This window comes from Xenopus laevis, chromosome 9_10L, assembly GCF_017654675.1.
Source record: "Xenopus laevis strain J_2021 chromosome 9_10L, Xenopus_laevis_v10.1, whole genome shotgun sequence".
NCBI lineage: Eukaryota > Metazoa > Chordata > Amphibia > Anura > Pipidae > Xenopus > Xenopus laevis.
In genome coordinates this window covers 18681707-18699413 of record NC_054387.1, presented here as the reverse complement: position 1 = coordinate 18699413, position 17707 = coordinate 18681707, and the positions used below count along the sequence as shown (strand labels likewise).

Sequence of the window (17707 nt, the reverse complement as noted above, 5' to 3'; positions counted from 1 at the left end):
AGAGCCTGAGCGTCTAGAACTCACACCAGTCCCCAGTCCCCTGTTAAAACAAACAATAAGTACTGATACTTACCAAAAAAAAGGCTCAGGTGTGACAATACTACTTACAGTTAGTACCCCTAATAGTAGCACAATCCGACTGTTTGGCAGCAACTAGAGAGAGAGTTGACATCCATGTCTAATCCCATATGGCGCGTTTTTAACGTTTTCGCGTTTTTCAGGCTTTGTGGTTTACTAAGCTGATCGGCAACGGATGGCCATGGACTCGCCAGTCCCTCCCGAGACTCACATAAGCCTTTAAGCTCGGTCCCGGAGCTTTAGCGCAGGAGATGGCACTACGCTGGCACTTAGTTAGGGGGAGTGCAGGAAGAAAAAAAAGATGGCGGCAGTGGGGAAGGGAGGCTAATTTTTTCACTTGTTCCTGTTCCGCCTACGACGGGAGGGATTAACCCTATGGTGCCCACTGCCATGTGTAAGTAACAGGAAACAGTTTCCAATGGGGTTGTGCAGGTGACATGGGAGCACCAATGAGGAAGGGCAGTAAAGCTGCAGGTGGCAGTGCACACACGCACTTATCATAATGGCAGCCAATAGGCTCATGACTGGGTGTGACACCAACCAGATGTGCTGTTGTTTTTGGGGCTTTCCCATATCCTTTCTACTGCCTTGTGGGTAACAGGCACATTCCCTGAAATCTTGGGACTTTAAACTGATGAGGAAGGAGTGAGATCTATTATGGTCTGGGGGGCTGTTACAGCTCATTAGGAGTGACAATTCCCTCTCCTCTTCGTCTAGGGTTTGCTTAACCTCATTGCTGTTAATATGTTAATAAACTGCAACTGGCACAACCCACATAATAACCTTCCCATAAGCACTGGCACAACCTGCACAATAACCCACTACCCACCCCATAAGCACTGGCACAACCAACAACATAACCCGCTATCCACCCCATAAGCACTGGCATGACCAACAACATAACCCGCTATTCACCCCATAAGCACTGGCACAATCACGCTGAACACTCGTTTTCTCTTTATTTCATAGTTAAGTCCAACTCCTATTACAAATTCTGCAGAACAAGGCTGGAGAGGGAAGCAGTCCACCCAAAGCATTGAGAGCCCAGGGCTACAACATAGAATGACTCCAAGTCACCAGCATGGGGAGGGGGTGCAAGCTGCAGGAGGAAGGGGAAGCAGGAGGCAAAGGGGAGGATCATATTAATCGCTGCACAATGACGGCATTCAAGAGATTTGCATCCTTCAGGGTCAGATCCTCATCATTCAGATCTTTGTTGGGGAAAGTAGTCATAAGCACGAATCTGCTAAGTGCCATGGCAGGGCGGGCATTCACTATGAACAGGCGGATGTCCCGGATCCTGTGTAGGAGAAAAAGTATGGTGGGTGCTCCGCTCACACTGCTAGTGATGCACACACAGTCTACCTAACTGTATCATTGTCTTCTAGATCTATATAGAATTATGTACCCCCCCCACTGTATCACACGTAGAATAATGCACCCCCCCATTGTACCACACAAAGAATAATGTACCCCCCCCCACACTGTAAATCATTAGGATATTAGAAGTCACCGAGGGGTTCTTTGACATTTAAAGTCGCAAGACTGATTATTAAAAAAAAACTTTACAAAGAGAGGCATATTATTCCCTATATAAAGATTACTCAATACAAGGAGCTGAGCTTCTGAGGATATAATATAATACTGTTGGGATTACGCAATATGACAGACAGATTAGTTTTGCACCTAGGGGAGGGAAAAGGTGAGGAGGGATTAATGAATTCATTATAAACTGTACATATAAAATGAAGGCTTTGCTCCCCTTATAATTTCAGAGAGCCAGAGCCCCATAGACAGAAGTAATCAGCGGTCAATACACTGATTTCAGGCAATACCTGTGGCTGTGATTAAATTTCTGAACTAGCCGCCCACCGTCTGCCAGTCGAATCTGGATGCTGGTGACTGGCTCACAATCATTAAGGAGGACAGACGAGCTGGCATTGCCTTCATTCTGTTCCTGCTGCCTTGGGGAAGCCTCGCTTGGAACATGCAGTGCCGTGCTGGGAAGAAACCAACAAGTGGGTAAGTGACCAAACATGGCAACCTACAAGCCCATCTGCCCATAGGCTTCCTCACCTGCCCAACTTCTGGCCCTCTCCTGTGAATGCTTTGAAGCTGACTTTGGGTTTTACATAGTCTTCATCCCGATGATCTTCCATATCCAGATTCACCTGGCCGCCTTGAGCCAATCGGCGCAGATCTGCCGGGATTTCCCTGCACACAGAGGGAAAGATAAACTGTGCGCACAGTACTCACCAGCCACATGTGATGGGCAACTTCCTGTGGATGCCCAGGTATGTATCCCTACCCCGACCCTATATCTTAGTATGGCTCTTACCCTCGGCGTATTGCTTCCAGGAACTGCGCATTTCCCGGATCCTGATAACTGCGGAGCTCTCCATCATCCAGACTAAAGCCATTCTTCCAAAGTTTCAGCACCACATGCACCTGCAAAATGGATCTGGTTACACTGTATCCCTTCAAGCTCTCAGAAGAAGATTAGCCCTCTCTTTAGGGCTCAGAACTGCCTGCCCAGCAGTCTTACACCCTGCAGCTGTAGGGATCTCTCTTGCTTGAATGCTTCTGGGTCTATACTCATTATTCATTAAAAGAACAGTAACATCTAAAAATGAAAATGTTTTAAATGAATGACAATATAATACAGTGTTGCTCTGCACTGGTACAACTTGTGTCTTTGCTCCAGAAACACTACTATAGTTTATATAAACAAGCTGCTGTGTAGCCACGTTGGCAGCCATTCGACGCACAGGATACACAGTAGATAGATAAGTTCAGTAGAGTCCCATTGTATACTACAGAGCTTATCTGCTGTGTATCCTGTGCCTTTTTCTCCTTTGAATGGCTGCCCACATGGCTACACAGTTTGTTTATATAAACTATAGTAGTCTTTCTGAAGCAAACACACCAGTTGTACCAGCGCAGTGCAACAGTACATTATATTTTCATTAATGTACTGCAAAATGGATCTGGTTACACTGTATCCCTTCAAGCTCTCAGAAGGAGATTAGCCCTCTGTTTAGGGCTCAGAACTGCCTGACCAGCAGTCTTACACCCTGCAGCTGTAGGGATCTCTCTTGCTTGAATGCTTCTGGGTCTATACTCATTATTCATTAAAAGAACAGTAACAGCTAAAAATGAAAATGTTTTAAATGAATGACAATATAATACAGTGTTGCTCTGCACTGGTACAACTTGTGTCTTTGCTCCAGAAACACTACTATCGTTTATATAAACAAGCTGCTGTGTAGCCACGGTGGCAGCCATTCAACGCACAGGATACATAGTAGATAGATAAGTTCAGTAGAGATCCATTGTATACTACAGAGCTTATCTGCTGTGTATCCTGTGCCTTTTTCTCCTTTCAATGGCTGACCACATGGCTACACAGTTTGTTTATATAAACTATAGTAGTCTTTCTGAAGCAAACACACCAGTTGTACCAGCGCAGTGCAACAGTACATTATATTTTCATTATTTTAAAACATTTTCACTTTTTGGTGATACTGTTCCTTTAACTGGGTCTACGAGTGGTAACCATCTACTGTTATTCCCCTGACTGCCCACCTAAACATTTACTCGACTGCCCCCCCAGTCAACTACCCACCCAAACAATCATTTCACTGACTTCCCACCTAATCATCCATTCCACTGCCTGCCAACCCAGCCATTCATTCCACTGTCTCCCCAGCTGACTGCCCACCTATTCATTCCACTACATGCCAGCCACCAAATAACTGACTGTCCAGCAATGAATTCATTCCTCAGTTCAGGTAGCTCACTAGTGCTAGACTGGTGTTTTGAGGTTGCATGTGGCCCTCCTTCTCCTACTTTAAATCCCTCTGCTTATTTCCTCTCCTTCAAATACAGAAGGGAAAAGAAGTACTGAACACGTCAATAAGTATTACACATAACTTAATTTATGGACTTATTTGTTTTGATTTTTTTGTATATGTGGATTACTTGGGTTGTTACCAACATCTGGTGTAAATTTCCTATCAATAGCAACATTAGAAATATATTTACTGAGAAAACGGCCGATGTGTTCAATACTTATTTGGCCTGCTGTAAGTGGCCCCACCAAATGACAGCATTTAGCAGACAAGTAGTGAGCTGTAACATATACATGGAGATATTGTAAGCACTTACATCCTGAGCAGAGTTCTGCCTGCGGGATCCAGTTACATAAGCAGACTCTTCCTCTGGTGCGGCTCCCAAACGGTACCCGCCCCCCACAAATGCCTGCAAAGAAGAGAAGTGGAATTAGGCTGGAGTTACTCTAATCCTGCACAGGGCCACAATCAACATCCTCCCTACTACAAAGCTGCACTATTAACCCAATGTGAATTTGGATTTTGGAAATGCATTTCATGCTGTTCAAGTGCCAAGCAAAGCAGAAGCAGCCACATCCCATAATGATCAGTTCTGTTTAATTGGAGTCAATGACTTTTATTATGTGCCAATGGTAAGGCCTTATTGTGTGGGGGATTATTTCCCCTTTTTATTTAGTCACTAAATATCCTCTCCCTCTCAGTCGTGATAATAGACAAGTGGCAGAAGCTTTGCTCACCGAAGGTTTGCTGCTTTCTCCTGGACTTTTCGCAGCACGGTCCACAGCCACAGCCCCATGCTCCTTGGCTCCTTTGAATAAATCTTCCACTAATTCATTGGGGTTCTTCTTTCTTGGGGGTCCAACAATCTGTTGCCCACTTCTTTCTGAGCCCCCTGCATAAAACCTGCAAAGTGATAAATTAACATTAACAGAGAAGCAGAACTCTATGTCTCACAACCCAGCCTTATGGTTACACTAGTGCCCCTTTCCTGCTCTAACCCTTCTTTTCCTTATATTCTGCAGCTAAACGGCAACCAGAATATTATTCCCCAACACCAGTGCTGTCCAACTGTGTGTGTGTGCCCTACTCTGCCTGAGTGCCATACTCTGGCCTGTCCTATGCTCCCTGTGTGTGCCCTACTCTGGCTGCCCTAAGATCCCGCTGTGTGTGCCCTACCCTGCCTGCCCTATGCAACTGGTGTGTGCCCTACTCTGCCTGCACTATGCCCCCTGTGTGTGCCCTACTCTGCCAGTGCTAAGCTGCCTCTGTGTGCCATACTCTGCCTGCCCTATGCTCCATGTGTGTCCTACTCTGCCTGCTCTATACTCCCTGTGTGTGCCCAACTCTGCCTGCCCTATGATTCTTGTGTGTGCCCTACTCTGCCTGCCCTATGCTGCCTGTATGTGCCCTACTCTGCCTGCCCTATGCTCCCTGTGTGTGCCCTACTCTGCCTGCCCTATGCTCCCTCTGTGTGTGCCATATTCTACCTGGTTTGAAGCAGGTGTGCTTTAAAAAGGGTTAGGGTCAACACTGACTTCCATTATAGGCCCTCCAATGCGTAGACCAGAACAATTCTAGCCCTCAGTACAACAGAAGTTGGACAGCACTGCCCTACACTATCACAAGCCGGAATTCCTCTGGTGATTGTTCCTCTACACACACAAGGCCTTGGTGAGTATTAACCTAAACTATCACAAAACCACCAGGGCAGGAAGCATCGTGGAAAAGGTGAGAGGTGCGGTTCATCTACATACAGAACCTACACTATCACAAGGCCATGTTCCACTGGTATACGCAAATTGGACTGACCTTTGACCTTCCTCTTCCTCCTCTTCTTCCTCCTGTGCATGAACCAGATCCCTGAAGGAGGTCACCCTGTGATCACTGAGAGAAAGGTAGGTTAGTGCTGTGGGAGTGGCCCCAGTAACAGGGCCTCAGGGCATTGCTTAGAAAAGTACTTACCTAGGCCCAGAACCATGGGACACAGAACCTGGGGGCGGTTGTGGTAGTGTAACAATATCATCATCCCCTCCATCCTCATAGAAACTTGCCAGTGCCAGCTGATGGGAGAAAGTGACAGATTACTCAGATGGGTGGCAGGTGCCAGTACACTAATAAGGGGGATACAAGGGGATGTAAATGTACATAAGGCGTTATGGAAGCATTAGCCTCCACATGTGTGGACAGGCCTTGCACTGAAACTCTCTCAGAATGGGGTTTTTGGTCCCACATTGGAACTCCCTGATAATGAGGTTCTGGGTCCCACAGAGGAACCCCCTGATAATGGGGTTCTTGGTCCCACAGAGGAACTCCCTGAGAATGAGGTTCTGAGTCCCACAGAGAAACACCCTGGGAATGTCAGTAGGTCCCACAGAGGAATTTAGAATTGAGCACTGCTCATGGGGTGCTTGGGTCCCACACACATAGCTTTTATAAATGAGGCCCTCATTCCACATATCGATTTCCCCAAATGGGGCATGCTTCCACAACGTCTCCCCCCCCCCATAGAATAGGGGTGCTTGGCAATAACATTTGGCCTGTCACCGGGCGCAAGCGCTAAAGGTGAGTCATTGGGGGCCCCATGTTTATGATGGATTTGAGCAAACGTAAGAATGGGGCCACAGATCTTGGGGAAAAAGACAGGTTTTGGGTTACAAAGGATGAGGATGACATGACACATTTTGGGGAACAATAGAGATGGGGCCCTGCATTTGGGGGTGCAAGATATATAAGGCACGAAAGGACTGGTGCGTAGGTGAAGACGGGGCAGTACCTGTAGGTCCCATCCCGCAGACTCCAAGAAGAACCGAGCCCGCTCTTCTTCCGCCCCGGTTACCAGCACAAATTCATGAACCGCTTCCTCCGGCTGCCCTGCCATCTTGTGCGCACCCACTCTGCCTCACCCCCGGAAACTGCAGCCCGACACAAAGGTTCCGCCCTGCACGCCGGAAACCTGATTCCCCGTCGGATAAAATTGTACCAGCGCAGGTCATCACTATATTATATCCAACTGCCTATACATTTTTATTTTTTTGTTACTTACATAAAAGTTGATGTTGTGACCCAGGGAATGCTGGGTAGGGTAGGAATGAACTACACCCTCTGGTACATAGCTTAGCCAGGGCTTTTTTTTCTGATTTACCTTGTGTTTATCCCAACTAACCTCCCAATATTTTGGAAATAGAAAGAGAGATGAAAAGGTTTTGGCCACGCCCATTTTTGTGACCACACCCCCTAATTACCGTGTTAATTTTACAAATTTTGGCAGGTTATGAAAGTTTCAACACATTCCTGTGGTTTTTATGTATTACAGTTTTGCTAATGAAAGTGAATTGCCCTTTAAACTGCAAGTCATTTTCGCCAAGAGACCTACTTATCTTAAATTGTTACAATTGCATATTTGCTTATCTTAAATTGTTACAATGGTATCTCTTCTGGACTCTCTGTTAAGTTAGGAACATTGTATCTTTTTCTGGCTGTTCAGTGCAGGAAATCACAGAGAAAATCTGGACATTTCAGTACAATTTCAGTGGGTTGAGCTGGCAAAAACAGGACAGTTGGGAGTTATGCAGCTAACCCAGTGTCTATCCCAAATAACCCAATGACAATCTCAACTAACTCAGTGTCTATACCAAATAACCCAATGTCAATCCCAAGTAACCCAATGTCTATTCCAAATAACCCAATGTCAATACCAACTAACCCAGTGTCTATCTCAACTAACCCAATGGCAATCCCAAATAACCCAATGGCAAACTCAAATAACCCAATGGCAATCTCAACTAAACCCAGTGGGGCTCATTTATAAACACTGGGCAAATTTGCACCTGGGCAGTAACTCATGGCAACCAATCAAATGTTTGCTTTCATTGTTCAACCTGCAGCTTGTGGAAAAAAGCCAGTCACTGATTGGTTGCTATGGGTTACTGCCCAGGTGCAAATTTGCCAAGTGTTTATAAATGAGCCCCAGTGTCTATCCCAAATAACCCAATGTCAATACCAACTAACCCTGTGTCTATCTTAAATAACCCAGTGTCAATCCCAACTAACCCAGTGTCTATCCCAACTAACCCAATGGCAATCCCAAATAACCCAATGGCAATCCCAACTAACCCAATGGCAATCCCAACTAACCCAATGGCAATCCCAAATAATCCAATGGCAATCTCAATTTAACCCAGTGTCTATCCCAAATAACCCAATGGCAACCCAGGGTAGGAATGGACTACACCCTCTGGTACTTTGATAACTTGGCCAGGCGGAGACTTAAATAAGCCAGCAAGGATCACTTTACCACTTCTCTAACTCCTCTACCCCAGCGGCACAAAATGGGGCCAAATAAGAAGCAGAAGAAAGCTGCAAAGGCCACCGCATGGCTGGAACTGATACGCCAGGGAAGAAAATGGCGCCAATATGCACCACGCCTCTCCCTCAGAACCCTCACCTCCCGGCAGCCCTGCCAAAGATCCAGAGCCATCACTAACTGACTTGCTAGTAGAGATCAAAACTACCAGGGGACATTTGCACAACCCTCATTACAACAAAAACAAAGGAGTTGAAAGTAAAATTCTGAATTCTGAAGCAAAAGCTGCGTGAACACACTGTTGAGGCCAGTGTAGGACTGGGATGCCAGTGGCCCACCAGAAAACCTTAGTCTGAGGGCCCATTTTCCAAACTATTATTCCTCCTCTCCTCACTCAACCTCTTTATTCTCTTAGTCTTTTACCTCTACATACTATACTCTATTCTTCCATTATTAGGCCTCTTTTTTCCCCATTAATAAATAGGGAATGACCATGAAATAGACCAAATGGTTAGAGGCAAGAGGGCCCACTGACACCTGGGCCCACCTGGAGTTTTCCTGGTATCCCGGTGGGCCAGTCCGACACTGATTGAGGCTGAAGAATATGTGCAACCCTTTTCCACAGCAAATACAGGATCTCCATCAGGCAGTTACATGATGGCAATCTAAAGCAGATGATTTTGAAAATCGTTTGAGGCGAAACAACATCCGGTTGGTTGGGTTCCTGGAATGGGCAGAGGGTACTAATGCAGAGTGCTTTGTGGGGAAATGGCTGTGGGACACTTTTGAGGTAACATCTTTCTTCCTCCTTCACCATAGAAAGAGCACACCACATACCGATGAAGGCTCCCATCCCAGGTGCCCCTCCTACAGCCCTAATCGCCCATCTACTAAATTCAAAGGACAGGGATACTCTACGGGCAATGGCCAGAATCAAAGGGCAACTGCTATATGGAAATACCAAAATAGCATTATATCCCGATTTATCACTGGTAATCGGAAAAACAGAGGTCCTGAATTCAAAACATCAAACAGAAGCTCAGGGGAAAAAAATTGTATACTTCATGCTTTATCCAGCCCAGCATTTAGAGTTCAAACAAATGGCACCATGCATTTTTTCGCTACACCACAGGAAGCTTCAACCTGGCTGGAAGCTGCCAGTCTTTAACGTTTGTCCTTGTATGGGATGCCCTATATGCTGCACACCCCTATTAAACTGCACTGTCAGCTGTGGAAGTGACAGTTGAAACTTAGGACATAGACTAAATCTAAGTACTTCAATGGGTGGCCCAAAAATAACAGAGATCAGAGGAACCAACCCACATTGGGCCTAATGCCCTCGTTCTTATTACAAAACTGAGACAAAAGCGGATACTCCGCAATTGATACAACATATACTATGTATTGTTTCAGGTCTAATCTGGTACTTGTTATACTGATCCTAATTGCCTGTAATTAATGGCGGGTGTTTCTATAGTGACATCTATTGTGGCTCCAGAGCAGTGGCGCCCAGCCCACATTAGCCCACTACAGTCTACATAATTGTAGCTTATCATTACTGTGAGTGGTCTGCCCACCCATTGTTTACCTAGCAGAATTTATTAATTGTTTTGTAACTGTTAAGGCTAGTGACACATGCTAATATTCTGGGAGAATCGCCTCTTCTTCGGGCGACTAATCTACTGCCAGCTAGAATCTAAATCACCAGTGGGATGGCACTTGGAGCGATTTGTTTTCCAAAGTTGCCGAAGTTTCCTTGTGAGGGAACTTCAGAAAACAAGTGCCACCCTGCTGGCAATTTAGATTCTTGTCGATGGGAAGGCTTTTCAGGGGGATTAGTCGCCGAAGAAGAGGCGATTTGTTGCAGGGCGACTAAATCTCCCCATATCTTAGCATATGTTACCACCCTTATGTTAAGGGTCAAATTCTGCTCAAGTTGGGACAGAGCAGAAAGGATGGAAATGCTCTCTACTGAACTGGTGGTCTGCAAGGGAAGGGTTTTAAGCAGTTATATTGTTACATAGTTTACTCCAGGTAGATTAATTAGGAGATGTTACTCAATTCATACAAAATCAGTTCAGGGGATGCAGGTATATGGCACTGGCCTAGCCACACGCCAGTAGTAAATCCAAATGAAGCCCCGAGGAAGGGCCATGCGGTCCCTAAACGTTTGATCGTTTGAAAAGTGTTGTATAGCACCATTGAATAAATTTGGGATCACTCTGTTTGCTGCAACTACAAGTATTGGCATTCTTTTTCATTTAGATTAATTAGGAGACACATAAAGAATACAAGATATATAATATATGATATATTGTTTACTTCATAGGAAATATGTTGGATCCTAACATGGAACTTCTGCGGTCTTAATGATCGAGTAAAATGAAAACTGGTGTTGGACAATGTCAAAAAATGGTCATCAGAGGTGATAATGTTGCAAGAGACACACTTAAGTAGCAAGAGTCATGAGTGAGTTTATTGTCATTTCATCCCTATACGTTTGTACAGTACACAGTGAAACAAAACAATGTTCCTCTAGGACCATGGTGCTACACACAACATAGATGTACCGGACAACAGACAAATAGTGCAAGTGCAAAAATATGCAACTCCTGCAAGACAGGAAAGCATAGTGCAGGGACAGGACAAGACATTGCACACTCAGCAGATGTAATATGTTAAGTAAATACTGCTAAATGTCAGACATGATGGGTGTATCATTGTGATATGATAGTAGTAAGAACATGATAAAGTGCAGATGTGCTCACAGAGAACAATTGTATCCAACGGCTATTTATTTATACAATGGCGTACAGTGGCTGTGTAATGTTGTGGTATATAGTAAGGTCAGATGGAGTATGTGTGTGAGAGATCTGTCCGGTCCCTGAGTATTCAGGAGCCTTATGGCTTGGGGGAAGAAACTGTTACACAGTCTGGTAGTGAGGGCCCTAAGGCTTTGGTACCTTTTTCCAGATGACAGGAGTGTGAACAGTGAGTGAGAGGGGTGTGTTGGATCAGCCATAATGCTGGTGGCTTTACAGATGCAGCGAGTGGTGTAAATGTCCATGATGGAAGGAAGAGAGACACCTATGACCTTCTCTGCTGTCTTCACTATTTTCTGTAGGGTCTTGCGCTCCATGACAGTGCAGTTCCCAGCCCAGACAGTGATACAGCTGCTCAGGATGCTCTCTATAGTCCCTCTGTAGAAGGTTTTGAGTATCGATGATGGGAGATTTCCTCAGCTTGCGCAGGAAGTAGAGGCGCTGTTGGGCTTTCTTGGTAGTAGTTGGTGTTGTGGGACCAGGTGAGGTTCTCCGGCCAGGTGGACACCAAGGAATTTGGTGCTTTTGACAATCTCCACATTAGAGCGTTGATCTACAGTGGCAGGTGGTCACTCCTAGTCTTCCTAAAGTCAACAACCATCTCCTTTGTTTTGTCTACATTGAGAGACAGGTTGTTGGCTGTGCACCAGTCTGTTAACCGCTGCACCTCCTCTCTGTATGGTGACTCGTCATTATTGCTGATGAGACCCACCGGTCGTGTCATCAGTGAACTTTATGATGTGATTTGTGCTGTGTGTGGCTGCACAATCATGTGTCAGCAGAGTGAACAGTAGAGGACTAAGCACACAGCCTTGGGGGGCTCCGGTGCTCAGTATGGTGGTTCTGGAGATGATGTTTCCAATCCTGACTGACTGAGGTCTGTCGGTCAGGAAGTCCAGAACCCAACTGTAGAAGGAGGTGTTCAGTCAAAGCAAGCTTTTCTATCAGATGCTGAGGAATGATAGTGTTGAATGCTGAACTGAAGTCTATGAACAGAATTCGAACGTAGGTGTCTTTTTTGTCCAGATGAGAGATGGCCAGATGGAGGGTGATGGCTATTGCATCGTCTGTTGAGAAATTTTGACGGTATGCGAACTGTAGGGGGTCCAGTGCTGGTGGCAGCAGGGTTTTGCAAATTGTTAGCCTTGAAGAGACCATGGGTAGGATGGACCTTCCACTCCTTTTTCTCAACATAACACACTACCAAAATTAATTAATAATAATTAATTAGTGTTACCACACTAATCACAAAATCAGCCAATTTCAAATGCCTCTCTCTACGGTCAGACCCACAAGGTCACTTGATCCATATACATTGCTACATTATTCTGAAGGAAACTGTACTCACCAACATATATATTCCACCACCTTACACGGACAAATGTATAACTCAATTATTACTCAACATATGTAGCCAACCAACCACGTGCACAGTTATTGCCACTGGGGATTTCAACACAGTCCTGGATGAAACTTTACAAAACAATATAGTAGATCTACAAATCTTCTTTTATTAATGAATAATTTGGGTCTCCATGAGGCATGGAGGCACTTACACGTCACATATAAAGGCTTCTCTTGCTTTTCAGCTTCACACATGTCCCTATCTAGGATTGACATGGTCTTTGTCTCTAAAGAACTGTTTCCAAATATACACACAGCCAGAGCTTCCATCAGGGGGGTACAGGGGGGACACTTGTCCCGGGCCCTGTGGGTTTTTGTGGCTTAGGGGGTCTGGCCATGTCACACTTATTTGTTCAGACAGGCCCCCCTGCTGTCAGAGAACTGCAGACTTCAGAAGGGAGGGCAGGAGCTCATACGCCGGCATCATTTTCATGCTAGCAAATTTTCTTTACTTCCAATTGGTCACTGAAGTTTAAGTCCTGGGACAGCTGCATGGGGATTGGATAGGCTGGAGGGGAAGTTCAAACTTGAAATGAAAAGGGTTAATGTTTTTAAAGGGAGGAGGGCCATGTATTAAGGGGGTATTTATATGTGTTACTAAGCCCTATGGGATCATACTGCTTCTGTGTAACTTACATGCTTCTGTGTGTGAATTCTTGCATATCTTTTAAATTTGTTTCTCTTCACCATCTCAAAGGCATGCAGAGTGTTCCTCCAGATGATTTTCAAACAGCTAAAATGCACCAACTGCAAGCAGCAGTTTGCGATACCCTGCAATAATATTGCTTTAATATGTGCTTTTGGTCCATGGTGAAGACCTCCTTTGAGAAAATAGCACATGAAGGGTACCAAAGAGCTTAGCTGTAGACAGTCCTGTAGTTAAGGCGTCATATTTACATTTTTTAAAAGCCCTGTTTTTCCACACTGAAAGATAAGATGTGGTTTCCTTGTCAGGTAGCCAAGCTGGTGATTGGCTGCCACACTACAGTGCTAAGCAGGGCCACTGTACTCGGCTGGGGCCTAAAGGGGGCCCGGCTGTGCTGCACTTTCTGAATTAACTGGGCCCCCCTTAACAGCTTGCAGGCTGAACCCCGGCACGCATGTTTAAAAGCTGGATCGCATGTGATAATGGCGTTACTCAGCGCGCATGCGCATTTGGCACTGCGTGGTGCAGGAAAACAGTTTTGGGGTACAATCTGGAGAGGGGTGTCTGGCCCGGTGGGGGCCCATGAGGGTAGGGGGCCCACCGGATTATATTCCGGTATCCTGCCGGGGCAGTCCGACCCTGGCCCTGGCCACCAAAGTATTATTTTAATCCTCTATAGGCCCCTGGTCACCAATTTCTAAAAAAATATTCTATGGGCACCCTGACTACCAATGTCTTTTTAAAAAAATTGTACAGGGTGGTTCCTGGCCACCAATGTTTTCTTCAGTTTTCTACTGGGCCCCTGACCACCAATGGTATTTTTAACTTGTAAAAGGGGAACTGGCCCCTGTCAACCAATGGGTTTTTAGTGCCCATGTTTGTGTGACTTTTTTACTGGGGTCTAGGGCGGGGCCTGTGGGGTGGGCGTGGTCAAGGGGGCCAGAAATTTATCATATAGAGCCCTGTGATTTCTGATAGTGGCCCTGCACACAGCCCACAGGGGATCTCAGATCACGCACCCCTACAGCTGTTCTGGGCCAATGACTCTCTCCTTTACAACATCAATGTAAACCGTGGTCATTTAATCCCATGTGGTTAAACATCATAAATAACAATGAAAGTATAGAATTTAATTTTGAGACAGCCTGGGAAGCCTTTAAGCCCGTGCCTAGGACGGCAAATTTTCAGGGGCGGCATGCCGCCCAGCTGCATTCTCGTTTAGCACTGGGTAGCCGCAGCTCCCCAGCCAGCAGCATTCGCTCATGCACGCTTGCACTGGTATTGGGGCATGCGTAAAAGAGGCGGGTGCTAGGACCTGCCGGCCTAGGGGCACCAGGCACAGAAATCCGGCCCGGTTTACTTCACTCAGATATTACAGCCTCAAAAAAACCTCTGCCCGAGAGGAAACAAACCTAGAACAACAAATCCAACATCTGATCATACAAAGTCAGAGAGACCGATAACCACAACATCTACAGTCTTTAAGACAGGCAGAGGCAGCATACAACACTTTACTACAACATAAAGCCAAAAGAGGACTCCTATTTAACAGGGCAAACTTCTTTGAGCATAGTGAAAAGGTAAACTATTGGCATATCTGGCCAAAATGCACGAAACCCCACCCATAATATCTGAATTATATTATACCCATGGAAATTAACCATGCAGACTGGTCACATCCAAGCTATTCTCCACAACTTTTACAAAACTCTTTATACATCCCACCTGCAAAACAATACACAATTAATCTCTCAATTTCTATATGAAATCCAACTTCCACAGCTTTCACACAAGCTCAATATTAGGCGTCTATGTGTCAACCTGGCACATGCTCATGAAAACCCCGGACAAAGAATGGTCGTAGCCTTCGAAATTGCCAAGGTGTTTGATACTGTTGAATGGCCACATCTCTGGCTAGTCCTTGAATAGTTTGGATTAGACAGTGAATACATTAAAATGATTAAGTTATTATACAAAGCTCCAAATGCTTCCATACGGGTCAATGGAGAACTAACTAACTCCTTTCCACTGGGTAAGGGGTACCAGGCAGGGCTGTCCCCTCTCCAGATTATTGTTTATCTGATTCTTAGCCATGGAACTCTTGGCACATCATGTCCGATCACACCGAGACATAGTTGGTCTTAAAATGTGCCCCCTGGAAGACCATATTCAAATATACACAGATGACATATTGCTATATTTAGGAGGCAGAAGGAAAACCATTACTAAGGTACAAGAACTAATGCAAAGATTTGGTCTGAACTCAGGTTTAATTACAAACAACTCTAAGGGTCTGCTGCTTCAGAAATGTTTGCCCAAGAAACACTTGTTTTAGCTTGTTTTAAATAATAACACAAACCTAGAAAAGTAGATTTCCCCCAGAGGTCCAAACCTGGGTAAATAGTGTGAATGAAACCTGCAATCTGGAATGTATAATCTACCTCAAAAGAGGTTGTACAAACAAGTTCAATAAAATCTGTGGCAAATGGCTTGATAAAAACCCTCAGGCACAGTTTAATAATGGTCAATAATACGACCCAACCCACTGCTTCAGGTCATATGCTGTATGAAGGATTGTTATGCACACACAATATGTTACCACCAGTTAACATGTATAGTATGCTAATGTTATGAAAAATATCCACGTCCCCTCTATGAACACAAATATGAAAGTTAACTTATTGGTTCCTCTTGTACTCTACACTTGTACTAAAAAGGCAATTGATTTGCGGGAGAAGATGGTCATTCTTCCACTTCAGTGTCGGACTGTCCCACCGGGATACCAGAAAAAGTCCCGGTGGGCCCAGGTGTCAGTGGACCCTCATGCTGCTAAACATTGGGCCTATTTAATGGGCATTCCCTATTTATATGAGAGCAAAGGGGCTAAATAGTTGGAAAAATAGAGTATAGTATGTAAAGAAAAGAGACTAGCATAATAGAGGTTGAATGAGGAGAAGAAGAAAGGAGAGGAAGAGTGGGCCCCTGGTCTAAGATTAATTGGTGGGCACCTGGTCAAAGTATTTGGATGGGCCCCTGGTGTCCCAGTCCGACACTGTTCCACTTCACAGAGCACTGGTAATGCCCCATCTTGAAAATGCCATGCAGTTCTGGGCTCCAGTGCTCAAATGGGATATCCCTGAATTAGAGGTCAAAGAAGAGCAACTAAAGGGAATGGAAGGGTTCAATTATGGGGAAAGGCTGGCCAAGTTGACATTGGTTAATTTGGAGAAGAGCCAGTTAAGGGGGGATATGATAATTTTATATAACTATATAAGGAGACCATACAACAAACTCTCTATATTCACCAGTAGACCCTTTCGCAGAAACAAGGGAGCCAATCAGATTAGAGGATAGGAGGTTCCAGGTTAAGGAGGGGAAATGGTTGTTACAGGGAGAGCTGGGAAGTTGTGGGATTTTTTCCCTATCTGGAAATGCAGATACATTAAATGGACTTTATGGATGTGTGTTAGTTACTATGTAACCCAGTTTCTATCCCCACTCCTGTCACATAAATATCAACTCACTCTCTGTCATAAGGGGACAATGACCCACTCCTGGCACAGAGATACCAACTCACCCCTGTCTCATTAAGGGATAATTACCCACTCCTGGCACAGGGATACCAACTCACCCTGTCTCATTAGGAGACAACCCTGGCATAGAGATACCAACTCACCCCTGTCTCATTAGGGGACAATGACCCACTCCTGGCACAGAGATACCAACTCACTCCTGTCGTTATGGGAAAATTACCCATGCCTGAGACAGAGATACCAACTCATTAGGGGAAATCAGTATCCCCAACCTAAGATCAATTCTGATATTTTCTCTTGCATTACATTTTAAGAAATTAGGAATGGGTCATGAGTTGGTATCTATACGCCAGCAGTGGGTTATTGTCCCCTTATGAGACAGGGGTGAGTTGGTATATCTGTGCCAGAGAAAATAAATGTGATAGAAAATATCAGAATTGATCTGAGGGTGGGGATACTTTAACTAGTAGGGGTGGGTAGGAATATTACAATTGTTTTTCATTTGTTTGGATTTGCCTGTAACCTAAACCACAGAGAGTCCGTCTCCCCACTCTCTCCAAAGTCCCACAGAATGGGGATTAAAAGCTTTTCTGGAACCTGCCTGCACAATAAGTTTGTTGCCGAGGGAAGCAGATTCATTTTACACAGTCAGATAAACAGGGATGTGGAAATCCAGGTGATAGGAAGCGCTTTATGCAGCCCCATGGCTCTGTTCCTAAACTTCTCCTAACCCAAATCCCCAGGTGGGTGATGGTGGAGCCATATATGTGCTTGCACTACCATCTTGCTCACAGAATCCTGCCTATAGCTGATTTTATTGCAGAAAAAGAAGTTCTCCTGGGTCACAAGCATCAGATTGGCCCTTTTCTATGCAATAATAAAACGTGTACCTGATAGGAATGGAGCTGCAGGAACCAATATTGTGGGCAAAACATTCTTATAAGGTTTATTTCATGTTGAAATCATCTATAGTAGCATTAAGGTTTGGTGACCCAATTTACAGAAAGATCCTGTATCCAGAAAACCCTTGTGGTAAGTACATCAGCAATCAGCATCAGCAAGGGGTTTTT

General features: G+C 45.0%; 2 protein-coding genes across 2 annotated transcripts in view; one reads left to right on the top strand and one right to left on the bottom strand.

Moving 5' to 3' along the window:
* Positions 1-17707, top strand: part of LOC108701997 (traf2 and NCK-interacting protein kinase) — a 1005599-nt gene that overhangs the window by 450059 nt on the left and 537833 nt on the right. The gene's annotated exons all lie outside the window — the stretch shown is intronic.
* On the bottom strand, positions 1024-6828 carry nsfl1c.L (NSFL1 (p97) cofactor (p47) L homeolog). Its single transcript, NM_001086718.2, is given in 9 exon segments — positions 1024-1378; positions 1914-2078; positions 2155-2292; positions 2417-2526; positions 4246-4338; positions 4667-4832; positions 5739-5813; positions 5892-5989; positions 6703-6828. Coding segments are annotated over 9 exon segments (1113 nt in total). The 5' UTR covers positions 6808-6828; the 3' UTR covers positions 1024-1215.